Source organism: Homarus americanus, unplaced genomic scaffold (assembly GCF_018991925.1).
Source record: "Homarus americanus isolate GMGI-L3 unplaced genomic scaffold, GMGI_Hamer_2.0 scaffold6317, whole genome shotgun sequence".
Classification (NCBI taxonomy): Eukaryota; Metazoa; Arthropoda; class Malacostraca; order Decapoda; family Nephropidae; genus Homarus; species Homarus americanus.
This window is the reverse complement of record NW_024730668.1, coordinates 20395639-20420978: the sequence shown is the minus strand read 5'-3', so window position 1 is coordinate 20420978 and position 25340 is coordinate 20395639. Positions and strand designations below refer to the sequence as shown.

Genomic DNA, 25340 nt, shown 5'->3' with positions numbered 1-25340 from the left:
TTCTCGATGTTTAGTAGGCTTTAACTTGAATTTTTATAAAGGTAGTTAGGAGCTATCAAACTGGGAGGTACTACCAAGGACTATATACAGTAAGGACCAAGGAAAGTAACACACTGCTGTAACGTCACAAACTTTACCTCCGCCTCATTCAATAACGTTATGCTACCTGACCAAGACTACGCCTTGCCTTAGTTGACGTTTGATTTTTTTTTTAATACTGGTAAGGCGAAGGCTTTTCTGTGGTCAGGTACAACAAAATGAATGCTTATGTTCTCATAATCCTCCAAAAAATAAGTGATATAGCCAAAAAAAAAATACATGGAAACTCCGGGGATGGCGGGCATTTCGCTAATGACATGGACGAAGCAACTCAATTTTTTTAGCTAAATAGCAATGCTAAGATTTTACTTTGCCAGACATAGCAAGGTGAATGTCTGGGGGTAAATCGGATAACTGGATATTGCCTTACAATATATACTGTACTTAATAAAATTAGCAAGTTTCTCCAGGCGTTAAGCATCACGACCGTTGCTGGTGAATTAAGTGATGGTGTAACTGGTTTTTCTTATATTTGGGGCAGCATTGTTGTTTTCTTTTGTCACAAGTGGTGAGAATAACGTCTCGCGGTCTTCTGGATGATCTGATATTGCATAATTAAGAAACTACAAGAAGTCTTCCCTCGCGTCTTGAAACAAGTGGCCTGTGGTACCCCGCTTGTGACGGATACACCTGATGAATTCATGCCATTAATTACCAAACTGCTTGCGGTCATGAAGAAAGTCTCCGATTCACGCGAGGACATTTCCCCGAATACCGTACACTTCCAATTTAATTTTCAGCCTTTCATGGGGTACACTGTCGAAAGCCTTGGCAAAATCTAGGTAAATATTGTTGATATTACCACCCTGTTCCAGAATTTGGGTCCAAATATCCAGTACCTTGAGTAATTGTGTTAAGCATGAGCGCTCTGGCATAAAACCGTGTTGGCAATCATTTACAAGGTTGGTTCGTAGTAGATGTTCCATCATGACATCTCTTGTAATGGTCTCAAGTACTTTACATACTAAACTGGTTAGGCTCACCGGTTTATAGTTATTCGTGGAGTGCCGATCGCCCCTCTTGAAGATAGGACTCACATAAGCCATTTTCCAATAACTGGGGACCTTTTGCTCATCCAGGCATTTCCTGAACAGGATCTTTAGGGGCACAGCTAGCTCGTTGCACAACCCCATTAGCACTCTGGGATGCACCATGCCAGGGACTCTTATGAACCTTTAGCCTTAACAGTCTATTTCTTATAACCTCTTCTGTGAACACAATGTGGGTCAGTGCTGTGTCGTACCGTCTGTCCTCAAACACAGGAAGATTGTTCGCATCCTCTCTTGTGAACACCGAGGAAAAGAAGCTGTTCAATGCCTCAGCTTTGCCCTGGTCAGTATCTGTGTAACTACCATCTTCAAGCCTCAGGTCCGATACTCCTACTAGCGTTTTTAATTTCGACTTTGCATAGCGGTAATACGCCTTTGGGTTTGACTTGACCTTGCTTGAAACCAGCCTCTGGAACTCCTTTCCAGCCCTTCTACACTCTGACTTTGCTCGGTTCCTGGCTCTTGCATACACCCTCCTGTCTTGCTCGTCGTTTGACCTAACCATCTTGAATTTCTGGGTTTCTTAACTTTGTCGACCGCCGCATAGTTCATGAACTAAAATTCACTTCAATCCTCCCTTTATTCTTCCCCTGAACCTCCTTCCCCCCTGTCACTAGTATTCTTCGATTCGATTCGCCACATCCTAGTTAAACAGTTCCCCCTATACGCTGAAGTCGAAGATGCTCCTAACTTTAATCCATGAATACTCAGTGTACGTCGACCCCACAAGCAGCTGTCATAGTTAAATGGAAGGGGAGGGAGTGCCCAACCACTGTTGATGCTCACCCAGTCTCCTCCCCCCCCCCCGTACGCTGAACCATATCACCCTGGGCCTGCTTTTTGTGTCATCTACTCCCATTGGGGTCACACCTTCACCGCCTGCTGCCGACGTGATCGTCCCAGATGTCCCCAGATGTCGCTTCTGTTCACGTAACCATCACTCCTCCATCTGTGACCAAAAAATCAAAGCCCACCTCAATGGGGGTGGTGTGGGCTATGTTGTTGACCCCAGGTGTTGTAATTGTGGTGGCTGGCACAATGCCCCAAACGTCCGCCTGTCCCAGGAGAAAAGCCTCCCCGAAGGCTGCGTCTATCTCAACCTCTCCCCCAGCGTACCGAGCCTTCTTCAACAACACCTGCCCCTGCCTAGCCTCACTTGGCTGCAACACAGCAGTCCCGGCCGTCTCCTAACTCAACTACAACTGGGCCTCCTCTCCGTCTCTACTCTGACGCTGTCAGACCTTGTGCCCCCACGGGTGCCCCCCCACAACCTCCCTCCGGTGACACGACACAGATCATATCCCTCTTCCACGAATTTACCAACCGTATTGAAAGACTCTTTGACACACTCTGTACTGCCATCTCCAACCTACACAGACTACCTCTGCCTCCACCTGCTACCCAGTCACACAACCTGGTAGCCCCATTGTGTGCCCCTCATGCTCACGGCCTACTCCACCGCCGCCTGGCACCACTGCTGGCGTCCACACCGAGCCTGCCCCGTCCACCCACCGCGCGCTTATGGACCCGAGGACACCACCCCCGGCTCCCCGTCCCCCACCAGCATGCTGGCACCTGGGGCCCATCCACTCCAGTTCTCCACATCAATTGACCACCCTGCGGACATGCTAGTGGACTACGTATCTACGCCAAGAAGGACGTCCCCTACCAATCTCTCGACGTCCCCCTTGAAGCCGACACTACCGACGTACACGCCATCACAATCACACTAAAAGGTATGTCCCTCAATATTATCAATGCCTATGGCTATGGCCTGGCACTTGACATTATTAGGGACCTGCCACGCTTTGTCATAAACAAATAAATTGTACCGGGAAATTTCCCCCCCACACACTCATCATTCTGTCACTTTATGTAACTTGCTGACAAAACCCATGGCCCTTCAGGCTTTTACGCCTTTAATACACGAGTCAAAAAGGCAAGCATGAACTCCGCATGCTTCCCAGATGGGCCCTGTAAACGCTTCTGCGCTTCACCTTGCACAGGAAGTAAGGGGTGCCCAATAAACTAGCCCCCTCCGGGGCAAACTAATCTAATCTTGTTATCTGTTCGATGATAATGCTAACGCATGTGAAGCCGCCAGAGCAAAAATAAAAGCACTGCCCAAACTGCCAAGCATCACATGTTGTGAGCAAGTGTCACAGTGCACTAACATATTTTGCAACAAGTGGTGTGACATCAAATGCTGTGACGAGCGTGTGGTTCATATAGGCCACTACCTGCTCAACAAGATGGTAGGTGTGAGTCACAACAGAACTAAGTCCCATTAAAACTAAACTCCATTACAACGAAGACCCATTAGGTTAGGTTATGTTAAGTTAGGTTTTGCAGTCTTATGATATAATAAATGTAATAATTTACATGTCAGAGGGGTGTTAAACTGTAAACTGTAAGTAATAAAGAATAAAAATAATTATTAAAAAAATATATATTATTTGCCCTTAGAGGCTTTTAACCTATTGGGGCTTTTGTACTACAATCGGAGGTCCCAGAGTGTGAAGGTATAACCAGGCAGGGTGACCGCCTCCCACATATGAGCGTTAATTAGTAGTATAATAGTATGTAACTATGGACTGATTATCAGACTCCACCTGCCTTAGGAAGATCTACATTCAATGCCAAACAGTTGTTAAAGAAAAATAACGTAGAAAAGAATATCGAAATGTGACTGTACGTACTAGCAGTAATTCTATTATGAATTGCTCCTCTACTGTTGGTATAGTATGCGCATCGATGAGCGACATCTACACAGCTACTGTACAGTACTTAGTTAATTCACATGTGTTGACATTTTATTTGATTTAACCTTGGAGTGGATGGCAAGCTTATTTAGCCTGACAACAACCACCAAAACAAATGTTATGGATTAGTGTTGCCGCTGACCTTGATGCTTGTCTTCCCCAGGATAAACAACGATACCCTGCAGCTCTCGAAACGCCAAAAAATCATTGTATCAACACCTTTCATAAACTCCCCAGCAACTATAATTTCCAGCCTGATAAAGGTTAGTTCTAAGAACATATTATATTAAAACTGGTAAATGTGACAATATAATTACTGTATATTAATTGGAGCAGGTAGAGAGATGATAGATGTCCCTGTCCGGTAATATTCTTACAAGCGTGAATATCAAGATCAAGAAATAATTTTTTTATTTTCACTGACTATAACCATATTAGAATAACAGATAATAAAAAAATACATTATCAGAGAGGTTTGTTCGTTGTTTTGCCAGGCATCGAGCGTAATGTTATCAGGACACTAATGACAATAGGTATGATGACGTGGTAAGCCTATACATACTCGATAATTATGTTAACAATCGCAACCCACAGGTGTATCATGCAATTACGCATTTTATTGTCGTGTTTTGCTACTGTTATGGTGCTGTGTTGTTACTGTTATGCTGTTGTGAAGTGTAACTAACTTATGTCGCTGTGTGGTGTTACCGTTCTGTTACTATTGTAAGTGGAATTTATTTGCCCGTATGTGTGATCCCTATCTTATTATTTCTAAAGGTAATGACCGATTGGTTATGACAAAGTATAACCAATAACTTAGATGGATGTTGGAAATTAATGGAATTCATTAAATCATCATTAATTTTATCAAGTATAAATCACATGGAATGTCGGGTGGTGGAGTGAATTTCTACGTAGTGATACACCATAATCAAAGACCATCTATAATATCCTGGGTGAGTAACCAGTGTGAAGGTACTGTAGGGTTTCGTGGTATAATGTTGTCTAGCACTCAGGATGGATAGAAACTCTAAGGTGGTTTTCTTGTATAATATAAGTTATATGATAGACAGTCTGGTGCTGGAGGTGCATTGTGGTGAGGAGCTGCTCAGTAGACACATTCGGTGAGTAGCGTGTTGAAGGAGGTAGATGTGCAGGAGCTTCGTTAGAGAAGATGTTGCCTGTTGCTGGCCTCCTGGTTGAATGAAAGCTGGACAGCGAGGAGCTTGCTGGAGGAGGTGTTGCGTGTTCAGGAACCGAGAGCAGAATGAGAGCTGGTTGGTGAGGAAGCTCAGAGAAGGACAGCTGGTGGGTCGCCATGCTCGCTGGCGGGAGCGAGGACCCCAGGCAGGCGGAGGAGAAGCGAGGGCCGCCAGGCAGCGGCGGAGGAGGAGGTGTTGCTTGTTCAGGAAGAGAGGCCAGAATGAATCTCAATGAAGAGACAGATCTTATATACCCAGCAGCCGTGAGTCATCTATGAGTCATGGTGGGAAAACCCGAGAAAGTCGCCGGTCTTTGGCTCCGTTGCTAGGATACTGCGGCATCTGGTGACGCCGCTCATTTGGTTGCTAGGGAAGACGTCGCAGGTGGCCTGCAGCTACGCAGTTGTAGGGGAGACGTCCACTACAGTACTCTACGGCAAGAAAAATTTGAAACGCACATATCTATATCTGCCTCCGCATAAATCCATGAAAGGTAATCTGAATTTAATTGAAAACTGGAGACCAATAACCCCCCTAAATGTAGATTATAAAATAGTCGCAAAAATATTGGCCAACAGAATTAAACCTTTATTAAATTAAACATCGTCAAAAGACCAATACTGCAATACTGTTGTATTAAAGGAAGGTCAATTATAGATTGCAATATTATGATAAGAGATGTGGTGCAATTTCCCAGTAGCAAGTACAAAAAAAATGTGTCATAATAAACTTGGATTCGTCAAAAGCATTGACTGAGTTGACATCAAATTTGTATTAAAGTTAATGGAAAAATTAGGCATAAACAATATTTATGTAAACTGGGTTAAGTGTTGTATGAAAATTTAGGACTGAAAAATCAGTAAGACAAGGGTGCCTCCACAGTAACCAAACAACATAAAAATTTCCATACAGGGATATGCTGTGATTCTAAAGTTTTTGTTGCCACACACACACACCAGTCCATAATTGAGTTAGCAGCGAAACAGAAAGGTCTGAGGATGAAACATGTGCTAAATTAAAAAGATGGGCATGGATGAGTGGAAGAAAAGATAATTATAGCTTGTTCTGAGAATGACAGGGGCACACTCTGATTTTTTACGGGGTTTCCAAATTCCAAATATTTGAGCTAGGTGAAGAACCGACATAGGCCTACTAGACTACGCTTGAGAAAGTTCTATCTAGATGGATTCAGGGGCATATTTAATTTGCAGAAGCATAAAATGCCTGAATTTATTAAGCTGAATATATACATAGTGTGTAACACATTTTTATTATTTTGCACACAAGGTGCACCCAAGGGGGGTTTCCTGGTTGCCCGGAAACCCCCCTTGGACAGGAACTTGACCTCGCCTGTGTCCTCACCTCAGGCCTATGATGGAGTTGGCAACAGGGCTGGTAGCAACAAGGGGACAGCAGCTATTATTAAGGAGACCAGCCCCCTGGCCCTTTGCCAAGACATCACATGCCTTCAACCTGGTTGTTGTTAAATCCATCCAGATCTCCGGTGTCAGGAACATGATGGGCACCATGAACGGGATCTCAACTTTCATGGAAGAGCATCCCAAACGTGCACATGCCTTTGAAGCAACTGTCCAACAGACCCAACCTGAATCAAGAAACACAAGCTGAAAAACCTGTGTCGTACACGTTGGGTGCAACGCCAAGATGCCCTAGAACCTTTGTGGAGTTACATCCCTCGGTGGTGGCCAGCATGGAGGACATTGTGGAGGGTGGTCCTGGCAGCTGGTCTACAGACTCACTGACTGATGCCCAGGCCCTGCTGCTCGCCATCACCAGCACAGACTTCACTGTGTTTCTGATCACCAACGATGCACTCGGCTACCTGAAAGGTGTGACCACTAGCCTTCAAGCACAGGCCAAGGGCATAGTTGAGGCCAGCAGCGAAATTGACTGTATGAAAACAGCACTACAAGACGTCCGAAAAAAACATGGATGATCACTACACTGAATGGTTTCGTCAGGCAGCACAGCTGTGTGGGGCTGTAGGTTTTAAACTTTCCATGCCCAAGACTCTGCAAACGACACCGAGACAACACGTCAGCTGATGGACCGGCTGAATACTACAAGAGAACGGTGGCCATTCCACGCCTTGATCTTCTCCTGGCAAAGCTGGAGATGAGCTGCATCACCCTTACAGGGACTCAGCGTCGTCAAGTTGTCAGTAGAATATACCAAAGTATTAGGTATTATATACTATGACCGTTATGAGCACCCTGTACAGATGAATTAGGATATAACCTTGAAAACATTATATCATCAGGACTGTTAATTGCTTATCAAACAGGAAATTATCTTTGTACCAAAAAGCTATTATTATTAATTCACAAGTTTTGTCTAGGGAACGGTACGTCTCCTATACATTTCTATTACGTTGTAGTGGATTCCTCCCCTACAAACGATGTTTGTCGCTGTATAGTCGACCCCACGAATTCCCCAGTGTATGCCTCGTGGTCTAGGTCAACCAGCGCCGCCTTACACCACGGAGCGGGGGTCAACTTCTAAGCCACGCCAACCCCCGCTATTTAAGACCTGACCTCGTGGTGATCTCTCTCTTTCTACCTACAGCCGCAGCCAGCAACACCTCCTCCTCCGCCTGCCTGGCGGTCCTCGCTCCCGTCGGCGAGCATGGCGACCCACAGTCTGGTCCTCCTCTGAGCATCCTCACCAACCAGCTCTCTCTACATCACGCTTGTAACCATGCTGCCTTCCCAGCACCAAGCTGCATTGTACATCCAATACAACATGTATACAGAGAGCACATTATGAGTTTCCTTTCGCCAACCCTTCCTGAGTGAACACCAAACAATCCCTTACCCCACAACGTAAAATGTTGCTGGTATTACTCTTGAGGCTATTATATATTGTGTTACTGTTGTTATGTATTATTGTTGGGCTGTCTATTTTGGGTGCTACTATAGTATGCAGTCTACCTAACCTAACTTAATCTAATATATCTTAACAGGTAAGGTAAGGTAAATGAATGCTAGTGTTACTATTGTACGTTTGTATTGCGGGCATGTGTTTACTGTATAATATTCAAGTACACTTCCTGTATTGTATTGCGTTGTTAATGATGTCCTTGGTGCTTTAATACTATTTTGTTATTTTCGTAGTACTGGTGTTGTTTATATTCTCATGTTAGTTGAATTGCTATGTCGTGTTACGGTGTAAGCACACACCTAACCGTATGTTGTTTTTTTGTGGGTTAAATAATGGATAAATGTATGTATAGTATATATCAGGTGCCTAAGAAAAGGAGCTCAGGTTCTCAATTGACTCAGCCGTGTTAATATTGCATTATTATCCACTGTATATCTCTGTTTTTCTGGCTAAATAAACTGTTTCAATTCAATTCAACGCATATCATCTATTTCTTCAAAGTTTAATCATAGAAGTATCTATCTGTAGAAAATTTATTCAGTAGCTGATATTGAACACACCATAATTATACGGTGACCGGATAAAACCCTAACGGATAAAATCCCTGTCTCATATATAAAATATAAAATAATACACTAATAAGCTTAGGTTAGGTTAGGTTAGTGTTGACAAATGACAACCTCGTTGGGGTTTTGTCATGGAACCTAATTATACAGGGTAGATGCAGCTTCTTTAAATGCATGACATAATTGTTGCCCCGACAAGTCAGGTTGTCAGCAGATCTGTACAGGTGTTTTCTTGACGTCTCGTAGCAACGTGGTACTCGTAACTTTCCTAAGTTCGTAACACAAGTATATTCACGCGCCTAGCCTCCAATAATAAAAACTAATCTTATTGGCTCCGGCATGCAGGAAGGGGCGTTTCTCGAGTTCTCATTGGTCGATGTTATTGCGCCACGCTTATGCAGAAGTGTTACTAAGGTCATATCTTTGTTGTGGTTTCTTTATTGAATATATTACGTTATGAATGATATATATTCAGATTTTTATGTATACAATTTTTAAGAATGACGAAAAATGTTGAAATTAGAAATCCAGTGGATAATTATAAAGACGTAGTTGAATTAAACAAGAAAAATCGAATGAAACTAAGTGTTGGTACTTCTCACACACGGGTGCAGACTGTACATGTGTTGATCAGGATAGACTGGCTGACTGGCTCCTTGGGGCGGACTCTTTCACCTACTTCCTCAGGCCTCATTCACTGAGTCACCATTCACGCACTTCGTCGTCGTGGTTTCAAGTCATTCTCGTGATAAAGTACTTTATTATTGAGTGATACGCGGAAAGAAAAACACGGTACTGGTGAGTGTGTATAACGAGTCAAACAATTGCACCTCGGACAAGTGTTATAAAGTCTGTACTGAGTTTAGTTGTGTGTGCCGAAAATAATAATAGACCTCCCATGGAGTGGGGGTGGTGTATTTAGAATTATGAATTTCGTGAAAAATTTGAAGTATATGCGTAATCATTTAATGCTGACACTTAGAGATTTAGGTTAATTTTTACAAGTGGACTACCATGGATTTTTTTTGAGCAATGCGTTTTTCCAATGGTTTAGACAATGTTAAGGCACTTTTCTTCTATGACATTTCCCTCTCTAATGACTTAAAATTAACCTAACATCCTAACCGGGCTGGAATATTTAAGTCATTTGCGAGGGAATCGTCACAGAAGAAGTGTCCTAACATTGTCTAAACCATCGGAAAATCACATTGCTCAACAAAAAATCGATGGTTGTCCACTTGTAAAAATTTACCCCAATTTATTTTCATCTCGCCCCTTACCTCCCGTGACAGGGGAGGTTCATGGAGCCCTCACCTGAACACCAACACATACTAAAAACCGAAAACCACTTACTAAACACAGGAATTTCTTGCAGGAATTTCTTTATTCAAAATACGTTTTTTCGCATAGTTCAGACAATTCCAAGACACTTTTCTTCAATGGCATTTCCGTCGGAAATTTATATTTTTTCGAGTATTTTAATCATTAAAATTACCGGTAAATTTATAGAAAAGCACCGTTCTTTGGATATTAAAAATGTTTTTCCCAAGGTATTTGATGAGTTTCCAACGAATTTGATATTCATTTCCGCCGGAAATCACTTTTTTTAAGACCCAACAATCTTAGGGAAAGAAGTTGTATTTTTTATTTAATTTTTTGTAAATCACATAAATAAAATACCAACCAACCAAACCAGGGTTGCAACTCTAGTTTCATACTGTTCGGCTGAAGAAAACTGTGATGACACCACCAAATGTGTAGTTCTTCACGCAGTGTACACTGATTATTATGCTCTGGACAAATAACGTTCGGTAATACACCGTGTTTTCTAAAAAAAAAAAAATTGCTTCACTATTTTTCCGATGAAACTCGGTGATTGGCGTAATATAATCTATATCACAATGTGGGCACAGCTCTTCCACCGGGTCCGACTAATTACCCAAATATAGCCGGAATGAAGTCAAATAATGGTCCTACATGAATAAATCGGACTACTAATCACTTCTCGACAAGTATTTGGTGTCACAAAGTCAAAAAAAATTGGAAAACTTACTTTAATCTGAGTTAATAGATCGCGTGCATGTACCGAGGGAGCGAGGAATTACCCAAATGTCGTCGCAATGAAGTCTAATAATGGTCCTAAATGAATAACTTGGACTGCCAATCACTTCTCGACTAGTATTTGGTGTCACAAAGTCACAAAAAATTGGTAAACTTAATTTAATCTGAGTTAATAGATCAAGTGCATGTACCTAACCTAATCTAACCTAACCTAACACAACTCAGATTAAATTAAGTTTACCAATTTTTTTTTACTTTATGACACCAAATAATAATCGAGAAGTGGTTCACAGCCCGAATTACGCTTGTATGACCATCATTTGACTTCATTGCGGCTACATTTGGGTAATTACTCGCTCCCTCGGTACATGCACGCGATCTATTAACTCAGATTAAAGTAAGTTCTCCAATTTTTTGTGACTTTGTGACACCAAATACTAGTCGAGAAGTGATTAGCAGTCCGATTTATTCATGTAGGACCATTATTTGACTTCATTGCGGCTACATTTGGGTACAGGAATAGCACAAATGTCATCATGCCTTACCTCACTTGCTTTGTTGATGCCATCGCAACCTTTTTGTGTTAGTTTATATCTTAGCTGGTCTGAAGATATGGCCTTCTGACACAATACACACCTGAGCTCTTCTTCATCCATCATGACTCAATCTGTTAAAAGAGATGTACTCTTGTCAGTAACCGTGAGTGATATGCCTACAAGAAATGGTGAGCCCTAATGATATACAGTATCATTCTTAAACCATATCTGGAAATGAAAACATGTCAACCATTCAACACAAAACAAATATGTTGATAAAGTCAGCCTCCACCAGGTATAACTCGGTTATTTGATGGCCATTTTGAGTTTATGCATTTTAGACAGTGTACCCATTTTTTTTATTCCATTATACTTTCACTATTTTATTTGAGTCATGTGTCTAAGTTGAATAACATTAAAATAATTACTATTGCAATTTGTAATGGGTCTTTCAATATTTTCCCTAGCCTATTAGTGTCTGGTTTTAATACTGAGTATAGAGGAGGAGGTTTCACGTTGATTTTTATGGCTGAGTATGCAAGAATTTTCTTTATGAGTAGGCTGTTTGCATTGTTGTTACTGTGTTACTGTCTTATGAATTTGTAACTAATTTAGTACGGTATATTGAAAGCCGGTATGGTAGTTACGACATTTTAGTGTTCTTATTGAATTTTTCAAAACATCTGTTTTATATAAGCTAAACTACCGGTCAAGAACTTTATCACATATAGTAGTATAAGAAGGTTGGTAAGGTAGTAAAGGAAATACACCACAGTTAAAATTTGATCTGTGATCCTCAACAGGTCGTGCGCCGATTCAAGTTAGTAGGATTACCACAGCGGTTGGGGATAAAAAAATATGCTTTAGTGGGTAGAATGTTAGCCTTCAAAACTTAGAGATACATGTAAAGGGTAGGATTATTAGAACCATGATTGATATAGCAAGGCCAATAACTCCCCCTAATTTGTCGGGGATTGAGCATAAGATGACGCAGGCGAACAGGAAGTATCATTCAGGTTGAATGTGGGCCAGTGTGACTAGGGGATTGGCTGGGACAAAGTTAACAGGACCTACTAGTAGATACTGGTTAAGAAGGGTTAGTAAGATGGGCGAAGTTAGTATAACTATAAATCCAACAATGTCTTTAAAGGTAAAGTAGGGCTGGATGCATCCCCAAATCATTTACTGTACAGTGGGGTATGCTATAACGAACGGATCCTACTACGAATATTCCTATAACGAACGGTTTTACCTATAAAATTGAGAATGCTATAACGAACGAAACTCCTACAATGAACATTATTTTAAATAATATTTTTTTTTTTTTTTACTAATTTATTGTTTTTTATTACAAGTATTAATGATATTCTTTATTTCAGGGGTTTAGATGCATATTTATGCACTTTTTTACGATTTTTACAATTTTATATTATATTTTTCAGTGTTAAGTGGTTGTATTTGGGGGCCTGGAACGGATTAATCCTATAACGAACGAATGCTATAACGAACAAGGTTCTAGAACCAATTAGATTCGTTATAGCATACCCCACTGTATATAACTGGTAAAACTCGATATAAATACTTGCAGTCCAGGGGGAGGTAAAACGTTCGGGGGAACAGCCACTGGACTTCGCGGCCACATCGACTGGGTGATCAGCTAATAGTAACAGATCAACTGGACAGTTGACTCATACTGCCAATATGGTAGAGCTCGTCCATCATTGACCGAGATTTTCATTCATTTGCACCTAATTTCTTGATAATTGATGACGGAGGATGAAAATGTAAAACCTCTACATCGCTTCTTAATAATACGTAGCATATATTATTACTTATATCTTGTCACAATGCAGCATTTAAGATGGGGAATGCCAAGTTAATGGATAAATTATTTAATAATTTGCTCGTGGATGTGAGAAATGTTTTTGTTGGTTAAGTATTACAGTGCTGACATCTGTTGAGAGTTGAGATCTGCTGGTTGTTGTGTGTCGGGACGAGTGAAATTCCCGCCAAGTCACGTGGCTATTCCCCTGAGCGTTTTACCTCTCCCCGGACTGCACGTATTTATATAGAGTTTTACCAGTTATATAAATGATTTGGGATATATCTAGCCATACAAACTGTAGTTCATTACCTATTGTACTATATTTTTGGTATCATTTGTTTCTGTTTGCTTTATGTTTGGTACAAAACAAAGATATAATGAAAAGAATCAATTCGAAAGTGAATTTCATCTCTGACTTGGACCTTCTATGATAAATATTTAAAATTTTCTAACACCCTCTCTAAAGTGCTAATGCCTTGAAACCATTTACAGTTTGATAGTCCATATATTTAATATTATTTTAGAGAACCGGGCTGCTAACCAATTATGAACATGCAGTATTTAGTTTGAATAAATGGACAGCTACACGAACATTTTCTTTTAACCAATCAGCCATTTTTGTAGAAGAGGGGCGTGGCTTATGGGCCAGGTTAGCATGGACCGACTATAACCTTAACTTGATTTCAACACCACTTTAGTGGACATAAATGTTACTTCAGGAACTCATGCTCATTGAGCACCACCAAGTCCACAGTAACCTATGCTGTACCTGTATTATCAAGAAAACATTAAACATCTGTAACTGCCTGCCTGCTCTTTAAGATTACATATAGAGCTACAGTATGTGTAATGATTTCTTCCAAGGGAGATTTTTTAATTTGATATATTTCTGTGGAACGGTTGGACTTCATAACATTATGTGTTAACTGACAATACACAAAAAGAGGAGATAGAAGTAACTGGTGTTTTGTAACATTTTCAGTGGCTGAAGCACGTGTGGGGCTCAGGAAAATAGCACTTCCATAACTTCGTAAAATTCCCATAAGTTAGGTAACAATGGCCAAAAATAAGAAGAAAAAGAAGGGTCAGAGAAATCAAGAAAATTTTGGTAATTCTGGTGGCCATGAACAAGCAACGGCAAACAGTGGACATCACACCACTCATAGTACACAACCTCCATCTCTTTCCAAACCACAGGAAGTGAGTCATGGTGATTTGGGTTCAAGAGGAAACAGCAGAAATTATGAGCAAGGTGGTAATCAACATCATAATCAGAATAATCCTCGACCAAATCAAGGTGCTTGTTGCCGCCAAGAATATACTCCAGGGTATCACCACAATGATTATTGGCACGACAGTTACGGAAAATCTAGTTCTAAAGAAAACAGACAGAAAGGTAATAACAGTGGGCACTTCCATGGTCAGCATTATGTGGGTGCCAGCTCTGAGCCAGTTACAGCAAAGGAATATACTAAAACACAGTAAGTAAATATGAAAATTGATTACCATTGTTGTATTAATATTAAATAAAGACTAATTAAGGTCCAAGACACCCTTGATCACGTATCTGGCATGTGACATTTGGCATCTGTGCTGCATTTTTTATTGCTGACGTATATGTTGTACTGTATCACCAGGCTGTTGGGTTGATGTGACTTGGCTGCAATTACACTGGGAAATTTCCCTCAAAGGTTCAGGCTGGGCTGAGCAAATGTTCAGTCGAACCAAAACACAATTCAGCTTAGATTGAGCTGTGGGTCTGTCTGTTGTAGCGTCCGGTGAACTATATGGTGCAGGCTAAACCGTTTCTATTTCATTGTACACATGTTAATAAATTTTATGCACACACAAAATTCCAATACAGTAAATGCTACTTGTAGGAACAGTAAATTGTACCATATATACTGTACTGCACATTATTGTGAAGTACAGTGATCTCCAGTTTTCAGTGGTGACTACAACTGTTTAAAATAATTGGTTAATATAATTAAATGCCTATAATTTGTTCACTCGAATCTTGCAACTAAGGCCTAGGGTCAGTTTGTAGAAAGGCAGCTGATTGGCTGGCAGATGGACATGAGAAAAGTCACCACAGTTATTAAGTATTTGATATATCATATATATATTCTGATACTGTACTGTATTCTGTGTTATCTGATAATTTTCACACTTGGAGGAAAAATTAGTATGTGAAATGCTCTAGTGACATAGAAAAGAACACATACCAGAGGATTTATTATGCTAATTTTGCTTCCGCAAGTAAAAAATTATCAGAGATAACACAGAAAATACTGTAGTTATTATCTTAAAATATAAGGCTATAAATATATACAGTACCCTACATTATACAGTATACTAAAGAACTATTGTGACTTTTCCCATGTCTGTCAGCCAATCAGCTGCCTTGCTACATGGTATAAGTGAACAGATTATAGATATGTTAAAGAATTAGAAAAAAAAACCCTCTTCTCAGGTCAATAATTGTGCAGTTGCCCTAAACTGCACTTACAAATAACCCCGTCCAGTATCTCGGTACTGTATGTATATAGAACATGCAGCATACAGTAATTAAATTTTTGAGATGAGAATGTCACATATGAGATGGTAGACCAGATAGTTTTGTCTTTATGCTAAATGGAAGATGTAATGTTTCTTGTTTTTGGAATTGAATAGCACAACTGTTCACCAGGAGGCTTCTGTTTGCAGTGAAAGGTGTAGTTAAATGAAAAGTCCTACAGTTGGAAACCAATCGGATGAATTGTATGATATTCCGGTATACAGTAGTATATTACCTCAAGCTGAATGTGGATCTCTGCTGTAGCCATCGAAATTGAGTTTAAAAATGACTATCATAAGTTCAGTACAGTATTTAGTTATACCTGTACTGTACTACACATCCAAATTTTTTATCTGTTGGCTTCTGGTCACTTAAACAGAAATCTGGTTTTTTTTTTTTTTTTTTTGGGGGGGGGCTTGATACCTGTTGTAAAGTATAAATACTATAAATATAAAAGCATACAGTTTATCATTGTAACAAATCATCATATAGTGGAGGTAATGGTCACAGAATGGTGCTTGTAGAACTTATGTTTCCTTTGATTTTAAGAATGTCTTCAATGACAGATATAATGGAATTTAAATTGTAAAAGATATTATTCTTTCTGTGGATTTAAACTTTGAGTGTTAACCGTTTTTAGTAACTTAAACTTATTTCTTTAGATCTCTATACATTTCCATTGTAGGGAAGGTGAGATTACTGTTCAGTACTGTACTGTAGTCTCTTGAGTTTTAAGTTTGAAGTACAGTAAAATCTCTTTAAGGCAGACAGACTAATTGGGGCGTGTTCTATGATAGGAGGTTTTACACCTTAGAGCAATTTTTTTCTGAAAGGAATGCCATTTAAAAAAGAAATTAGTACAACACCAATGTATCCAATTTTTATGAAATAAATACGTGTTTTTTAATAAAAATTAATACAAAAAGTAAAGTACACAAAGTACTGTACACATTCTTTTAGTTCACTGATAAAGCCCTAGACTTAACCTTTTCACCACCCTTATGGATACTAAGTACAATACAGTACCATATTTTAAGGCAGGTAGTACAGTACTGTATACTTGTATTTAGGAAAAAACCTTTGTACTGTATGTATTTTGCTCCTTTAGCCGTAGTTTTCTTAAAATAATATATACAGTACCAGTAAATGTGAGGAATAAATAAGTGACGACAAAAAATACTGTACTGTAGTGTCACGCTATATAGCGACTTTATACTGTATAACAATTTTTTTATATCGCGGCTAACAAATTTATCAGCGTTTTCCTATACAGGTATGGTATATAGGATAAATTTTTTATTTCGTAAGAGTTCGCGGGGGAAACTGGGCAGGAAATATTTTGAATTTATCATGACTATCAAAATTATCAACATTTTCCAATATATACCGGTAGTGATAAATTTATTTACAGTAGACTCACAACTTAAGTGGGTATATGTTCCTGGGACCTCACATACAGCCAAAAACCATATAGTAGTCAGAAACACTCCTAAAAATCCCCTAAATCGCCCCAAAAATACGAGTTGAAAACTGTACAATACTTAAATGTACAGTACTGTACTGTACATTCTTTTCTCACTATATACGTACAATGCCAGATGGGATGGGATGGGAATTAGTTTTTCTTTAAGAAAGTGGTGTCCAGCTGCTAAAGTCCTTCTCTTGTCTTTGCTGTTAATCCTTTGTTGTTTAGTGATAGTAAAGTAGAGGTCTGGGTTAACCAGCAACAATACTTAATGAAAAAATGTATGTTGAAAACTTATTTCTTGCCTCAAGAATAAACCAAATTGGGTGGAGGAATTTCACTTTGCCTATTCTAATATAATTTGTTTAATTTATCATTCACCTCTTTTCAGCTTTCTAACTGTTCAAGCAGTCTGCTCATAGTTACTTTATTATGAGCTTTATCATCCAATGTTAATACAGGAGGAAACTAGAGTATGCGAAGGAACCTGTGATGCTTAGCTTGGTCACTAATATTATTACAAAATTGTACACCTTTATTTATTTTTTATTCTTTACTGAAAATAATATTGTATCACCATCGTTTATTCAAAAAATTTCTAAAGTTACTGATGTTCTTAATTATTTTGTATGAAATGGAGATGTATTTATATTTATAAAGTGTTCCTCCTCCTGTGCACTTAAAAAGCTGGGTAAAGGGCAAGAAACAAACATGGCATTGTCTATAGATAAGTGGCCTGAAGCATCTTAATTTATGGGAAAAGCTAGACAAAATAATAATGGAATAAGAAAAGTGTTAGGCTCCCACCCAATTTGCTTTTTGTCGAGTATTATTAAGAAAATAAAGCTCTCTAATACAGTAGAGAAATGTTTCATTAGGCAGCTGGTTAACCTGGACCCTTACCCTTTACTATTATACCTTTCATTTTTTTTCCTATGCTGCATGAAAAAGAAATTATCATCTGTAATGCGTGAAATTTTTATTTGTGGCTCTTCATTTGTACACTGTAAAAATAATAATACAGAAAAAGTGAGCATAAATAATTATCTATTTTCTGAAGCATTTTTTGGTTAATGATAGCTTACAGATTTTTAAAGTAGCTACATTACCCTGGTACAGTGGTTCTTAACCTGGGGTGCACGCAACCCTTTAAAGTGCGAAACATGCTGGCTGATTCACTATTATATATTTTTCACGATTCAGTCTTTCCAAGGTTACTTTTAGCATGGAGAGGTTCCATTTTTTTTCAACCTGGGTTCCATGGATGACATTGATATAATGAAAGATGATCTTTTTAAAAACCAATAAAAAAGTCTGAATGGAATTTGAATCAATGCAGCTAGGCATCTTCTGGTATGTCATTGTTCGGCTTAAAACGTTCCCACAGTTGGCAAAGAGAACTCTGGAGGTCCTCATACCATTTGCGATCACCTGATTGTGCAAGGCAGGTTTGTTAACACTCCTACACATCAAAATAAGGCCAGAAACCATGTGGTGACATGCGTGTGGCCATTACAAAGAAAGAACCTCATTTCACGAAAATCATTGCTCAAAGGCAAGAACAAAGAGACACTAACTAAGACTGTGCCAGTGTGTAGTATGGTTGTACGCCACTACTGTAATAAAGCTATGTACAGTATTTGCACTCTAACCTACTTAATGACTTTTAAGCAAATACAGGTACAGTACTATGTATGATTGGCTGTACCATTTATTAAATCTAAGTTCTTAGCCACTCCTGTGTTGTTGTGCCACTTCACCTCTGTGTGTGGTTATGCTGTGAAAATAAAGCGTTATACATCTAATAATCTAATTCTAAGACTTATTTTTGTCAAGGGATGTGAGAAAATATGAAAACTCAAGGGGTATGGGCACTGAAAAAGGTTAAGAACCACTGCTCTATTTCATTCACTAAAGGCATGTTCTGTCAGTGTACAAGTGTGTCTCTTGTTGATTGAAATACAGTATTAAAGTAAATAGATTTAGTTTAGGTAGGGAATTCCAATTCTCTTATCCTTTCAATTACTGTAATCATTTGGTGTAGTATTCCTAAAAGTAGTGATGAAGTGATAGTTTTTAAGGTTTTACATTTTTTTCCACAGAAATATGAAGTGTGATGTGTGTGATACAAGCTACCTCACTGAAGGTCATAGACCAAGGGCCCTGCCTTGTGGCCATTCTGTCTGTACATCTTGTATTAAAAATCTAATCAAGGGGAAAATGGTAACCTGCCCTCAATGCCGCTATAAGGTCCAGGGGGTACAGACTGCTGAAGAGATACCCGCAAACTTTGCACTGATACATATGCTTGAGGAAAATGCAAGAGCTTCACGAGAAAGAGGGCAGCCTTCTGGAAGTCATTCATCAAGTGTTACTGGAGCTATTAACAGGACTTCCTCTCATCCCAAACAAAAAGAATGTTCCCCCCATTCAAGTAAATGTCTTGAGGCTGGGGCAGATATAGCAAGTCACTGTGCCTTTTGTCAGGTTTGGCTGTGTATGGAATGTTGCAGAATTGATCATCGAGGAATAGAATGTCTTATTACTCCTTTTAAAGAAACATTATCTGAAATGAAACAAGCCAAGAAAAACAAGGCTGAAGTTGCCCGCAAAAACTTAAAGGAATCCTGGGGTGAAATAAAAAATTATAGTGATAAATTGGAGTCCTGCTCAGCAACAGTACAAATTACTCTTGATTGTATTAAAATGGAGCAAAAACGTCTTGAAAAAGTTTTGTCAGACGGTCATCTAGCAGAAGCACTTTTACAATCAGTTACAGAGGACTTGTCAGAAATGAAAACTGTAAATGATGCATTAAAAGTTTTCCATGATATTGACGGTTCGATCAGTAACACTCGACAGTGGGTGTCAAGTTCTGACTCTGCTCACTTGAGTGATAGAGCGAATAAATTATCAAAGGTAAGATAAATGCTGAATTATTTTTTAGTCAAAACAATATTAGCTCATCTTTATTTTGTTATACTTATTCATTATTTTACTTGTTTTCTGTTATTAGCTACATATAAGAAAGTCACATTTCCCAAATTGTTTATGAAATGCAGTTGTATCATTTTCTCAAAGTGCTGGGATTACATAATTATTGCCAAGTTTACAGAGAATACAACCTTTCATTTTACCATTTCATGATAGGATAAAGGATGCCTAAAGAAATCCATTACAGTACCACAGTTGCACTCAGTGTCTTTTGTGTTGGTTGCTCATGCATTGATTGATTATTACTGTATAGATAACTTCAGGTATTGAACTGTACATTCTTTTCAGGAACAACTTCACACTATAGTGTTGCTGCACTCCACCTCATTTGGAAGTGCGTCAACAAGTGGAGTCCTTGCTGTATGTACTAGAAAGGAGAACCAAGTTTATTCTGAATTAGGATGTGATGGTGACCGCATTCTTCTACATTCTCTAAAGCAATTTACTCCTCCTTCAGGGACTCGGGCTATACCGGTAAGGGCTTTGTAATGTACACATTTGTTGATTAACCATTTAGGGTGGTGAGTTTGGCATTGAGTGAATACAGTATTAACGTGCTGATCCAGGATTTTATGAGGGGGGGGGGGGTTTCAGAGTTTGGGGTCAAAATCCTGCTTCATAGTATTTGGGATTGACCTTGCAAACCTTTGATGTGGTGACTGCATAATTAATTACAAAATTGTTGTTAAATAGAGTATATAGTAAAATGGCTGTGATAAATAAATCCAATAATGTTTTTTCATTTTATTAAGATGATGATAATGATACCAGCAAAGCAAACTTTTCTTTATCAATATCAAGAGTACAATTCTTGAATTATTGACTAAATAATTGTATCAGCTAATATATTGACAGAATTAAATACAGGTAATTTGCATTTTACTTGCGTTTGATTTAAGCATTTTTGGAATAACGCGATTGTTCAATTAATACCAAAAGGTGGAGTTGCGTGTGATGCCTGGTGAGGTGCTTGTAAGTTATTACTATAAAGTCGCAGTCATATCAACATCAACGATTTTAATATTATTAATAATAATAATAATAATAATGTAATAATAAAGATTGTTGCTACTAATGATGAAGATAATGATGTATTCTGTAAAACAACTGTGATGACGTCCAGCAAGCTTCCCGCATATTGCTTTCTCAGTTCACACCAGCACTACTTTCTCTCTGTGCTTTCATTTGCATTGTGTGTTTATCATGTACAGTACTATTTTAGTGTTAAACGCTGTTTTCCCCATTGAGCATGTCTGGAAAACGTCCGTCTGCCTCCTCCGGGGCGCCTAAAGCCAAAACGGCACGAAAAACAATCGCAATGGACGTGAAATTAAATGTGATGACCCGCCTTCAGAGAGCAGAGCGTATGGTGGAGGTTGGCCGTGTGCTCGGTTTAAGTGAGAGCACTGTTTGTACCATTCGAGACAATGCTGAGAAGATAAAGATATTTATTGTAAGTTACTCTGTACTGTATATGATGGTTCCCCTAACGTATACCATTTACATGTATTCATACGGGAAAATTGTTTAATTTGCGCGTTTTTAAATTAAGCGGTGGTTTTCAAGAATGTAACCCCTGCATGAAACGAGAGGTGGGTGTAGTGAAGAAAATCATCAGTGAGCAAATCAGAATATTCAGAATAGGATACATCTTTGACATACATAAGTCTACAGCTAGTGGCTATTAACTGTTCTTCAATCGAGCAAAATTATCAACCAGTTCTTCCGTATCGAACGATTTAACCATTTTCTGTTCTCTGAACATTCTCTAGATGTTTTGAACTCTTACCAAGGACACTGTTTGATAGATAATCTTTCAAAGTATTTGATATTCGTTGCACTCTTTTGCTATGAGCTGATCCTTCATGCTGTTGAGTGTTTGCCTCTGGAACAACTATGCCGTGTTTGGGTGCAAACTCCTCTGCTTCCTCATACAATTGATCACATTCGCTATCAGATCTCATTTTAACAAGGTTTGCTTTCATGGCCATTAGGAGATCCACAGCTCGAACTATAAATAAGTAATATCTCCGTTAGCCGGAATCCATCAAACCCGGAACTATCTGATTGCCGGAATTGAAATTTTCTCGGAAAATCTTTCCCAAAGCCGGAATTTCCTGGAAAATTCTGGCTTTAGGAATGATTTTCCGAGGGGCACATTTTCCGGAAAATTCCGGGGATGGGGAGAGTTTTTCCAGGTTTGAAAGATGAAAATCAGGCACATTTCTGGAAATTCCGAGAAATTTTCCGTGACCCAGAAAATTGTGGGAATAAGAGATATTTTTCCAGGTTCGAGAGGTGATGTAATGGGCAATTTCTGGAACTTCCGAGAACATTTTATGTTATCTGGAAAATTCTGGGGATGAGGGATTGTTTTCCGGCTTTGAGAGAGTCGTCTCGTTACCCGGAAATCTCTTATTCCCGGAAGTGCTCTGCACCAATTGTTCCAACTAACGGGGATATCACCGTACCTCCTCCTTGAAGCTGCTCGGACAGAGAATTTGTTTGCAAGAACAGTTTTCAGAAATAAAAAGGCAAACTACTTACTCCAGGACTCCATTTTTTATTTCAGTCCAGAGGCTTCCGTAGATGCCTCATTACTGACCTCGGATAGAGAAGTTAGTATGGCAAGAATGGTTTCATAACGAAGGTGAATTCTGCGAATACTTCTGTACCAATAGAACCATCCTGTTGTCACAGTTCTTTCTAACTCTAATACCTCCTGTCCGAACCCTTTTTGCTATTGAACATAAAGTTCATACTTGTATTACTATTAGAGATGAAGTTATACAATGTTTGGATAGTTGAAAAGAACTCCGCATAATCTTCAAGGTTGTTGATAATGTGGATAAGTACCAGGTTGAGTCTGTGTGCATAACAATGAATATAGGTGGCTTGGGGGATTTTTTCTCTGACACGGGCTTGAACGCCAGACGGCCATCCACTCGCAACGCTCGCGCCATCGTAACACTGCGCAACGCATGCCGTCAGCTCTAACCCTAATTCCTCTAACTTCTCATGATGAAGTTATCTAGAGATTCTGCATCTAAATTTCACATGTGATAGGTGCCACAACAGTACTCCTGAATCACTTCACCATCAAAATGTCTGATAATTATGTTTAACTGTTCTTTTCATGATTGATCTTTTGTCTTGTCCATTAATATCGAGAAATATTTTGCTTTCTTAACCTGTGTAGATAGTTCACTCAAAATCTTGTTGACAAACACCTGTATTAAATCATTTTGGTATTCAGGAGACTTGTAGTGGCCATATCTGTTATGCATCTTTTTCTGCAGGATGTCATTGGCGTCAGCTAGCATTTTTAGTCTCAACAAAATTTCCTTTATTTACAGATGTTGCCCTTTCATCATGACCACAGAATGGCAAACCTTGTCTGCCAAGCAAGCTCGTAACGCATAACAAACATCTCGCATGTTCTCTATTCTCCTTAATTTTATTTGTCCTGTTGGCACAAAGCTTATTCTTGATTGAAGTGTCTCTTTTGCTAGTTACAACGTTCAAGCTCAAAGAACTTTCATGCCTTTCACTTAGAGCATGTTTTTAAAATAATTCTGAACAGTCCTTCCATTTTGAAAATCCCACATCAATAAATGTTCATTTGCCATGAAGCTCCCCCTCTTCTTATACTACTGAAATGTCGACGTGCAAAACAATAAACACTGTTCTGTAGTTGAGAATATTCTCGCCACTTATACTTCTTATGATATCCTATGTTGAACTTTCTTTTATTTATTAGAGAAAAAGTTTTAAGATTTGGTTGCACAGGATCTTCGAATTCAGATGTGCTAATGTCTAGCAGAGAAGCAATTGAAGAAGCTGAAGAACCACTGTTGACATTGCATGCAGTGGGTGAGAGAACATCTTTCCTTGAAAATGGGAAACACGGTCAAACACCAGTTGGGAGTGGTAATACAGTAAATTTTCGTCGTATAATGAAGATTACTTTGATACAACATGATAAAATGGACAAACAATGAAAATGAAACACAAAAAAAGTAGGTACTTACATTTAGGAAGCTTCCCTGTGGCCGATTTTGTGGTGTGACAGGCAAATAGTCACACTAGAACCTGATAACCCATGCTGGGCATTTAAACAGTGGCTAGTCTGGCAACTTAGTATGTCACCCAGGGTGTAAGGGTGGAGAAATTAGTTTTATATATATATTTAATTTAATTTACATTGCAAAATAGTTATCACTTCTAACATTAAATGTGCAATGTCTTTTGATACTTACAGCTACAAGCTGCCATGTTATGCATCGACTCTGCCTCAGCTTTAACATTCCTGGACCTTTCTTGGGGTGGTTCACATTTTGGTCGAGTATTCATCCGATTAATGGGTGACACAGTGAGGGGCCAGCAGTTCCTGAAGCTGTGTACTGGGGAGATGGGACCTACCTTCCGCAATTCCCATTTCCACCGTGTTTGGTGGAAGGGCCTTCCAGGTGAACATGTCTGGGGAGGTGACTATGACCAAGGAGATGGTAGTGGAGGAACTTCATTAAAAATAGAGGCCAAATATCATGACAAATCAAGAGAAAATAGGAGGTTACCCATCAGTGCAGGACTAGTGGCTGGAAGCTATGAAAGGGAAAAGGCAAGTTCTCTTTTCCGCATATACACCAAGGATGATGCAAGCGTTATAGAAGAGGCAGCATTTGGTCGTGTAGAATATGGACTTCACTTCATTGATTCTGTTATAAACCATAACAATATTAGAGATGTGAAGATCTGTGACTGTGGTGTAGTCATTGAGTAATGGAAGGTTATTATTTAGGTGGTAGTAGTAGTAATAGTGATATATAAACAAGGTTATATCTTTTATATACAATGTTGAGATCAGTTGCATTGTTGGAAGCAAGTCTTAGTAATGAAAGGAAAATTTACACATTATTTACTACTAGATTAACTTGATTTGACAGGATTGCTGACACTGAATTCCAGAAGCAATTTTTTTTAATGAGGAATAGCCCACAACAGAGCCTGGGGGAGGGGAGGAAAAAAAAAAATAAAAAACAATAATAATAAAAAAAAATAGAGGAGACAAAGAGTATCGGTATGTTAATCTACACCACGAAGATGCTGGAAACCAGCTTTTTGAAGTGAGGCATTGTAAGAGGATGGAAACACAGAAGGCAAAGCATTCCACAGTTTGGCTGTGTGAAGAAACAGGTATATGCTATAATGGGTAATTATAGTGTGACTAACATCCATACAGAAACGGTGAGCACCACGGGCAAAGCAAGCATTATGAACCCACTGCCTTGCCAGCAGTACAAAGAATGCCAAATCCACTGAA

The 25340-nt window shown here is 39.1% G+C and overlaps 1 protein-coding gene across 2 annotated transcripts; it reads left to right on the top strand.

The window, feature by feature from the left end:
* Positions 1-9189: 9189 nt before the first annotated feature.
* On the top strand, positions 9190-25076 carry LOC121867292. Of its 2 annotated transcripts, none has more exons than XM_042367185.1 (5): positions 9190-9377; positions 13984-14482; positions 19126-19942; positions 20306-20491; positions 24279-25076. In XM_042367185.1, the coding sequence occupies exons 2-5, from the start codon at positions 14058-14060 to the stop codon at positions 24798-24800; spliced, it is 1950 nt and encodes a 649-aa protein (XP_042223119.1). In that variant the 5' UTR covers positions 9190-9377; positions 13984-14057; the 3' UTR covers positions 24801-25076. The 2 variants fall into 2 exon arrangements, with proteins under 2 accessions (XP_042223119.1, XP_042223120.1); XM_042367186.1 differs by lacking the exon at positions 13984-14482 and adding an exon at positions 11335-11471.
* Positions 25077-25340: the final 264 nt, after the last annotated feature.

Bases quoted from the DNA above. Each gene is read 5' to 3' on its own strand.
- LOC121867292 (XM_042367185.1), top strand. From the start codon at position 14,058: ATGGCCAAAAATAAGAAGAAAAAGAAGGGTCAGAGAAATCAAGAAAAT. The intron at 14,483-19,125 runs GTAAGTAAATAT...TTTTTTCCACAG, and splicing joins AAGGAATATACTAAAACACA to AAATATGAAGTGTGATGTGT. The intron at 20,492-24,278 runs GTAAGGGCTTTG...TGATACTTACAG, and splicing joins CAGGGACTCGGGCTATACCG to CTACAAGCTGCCATGTTATG.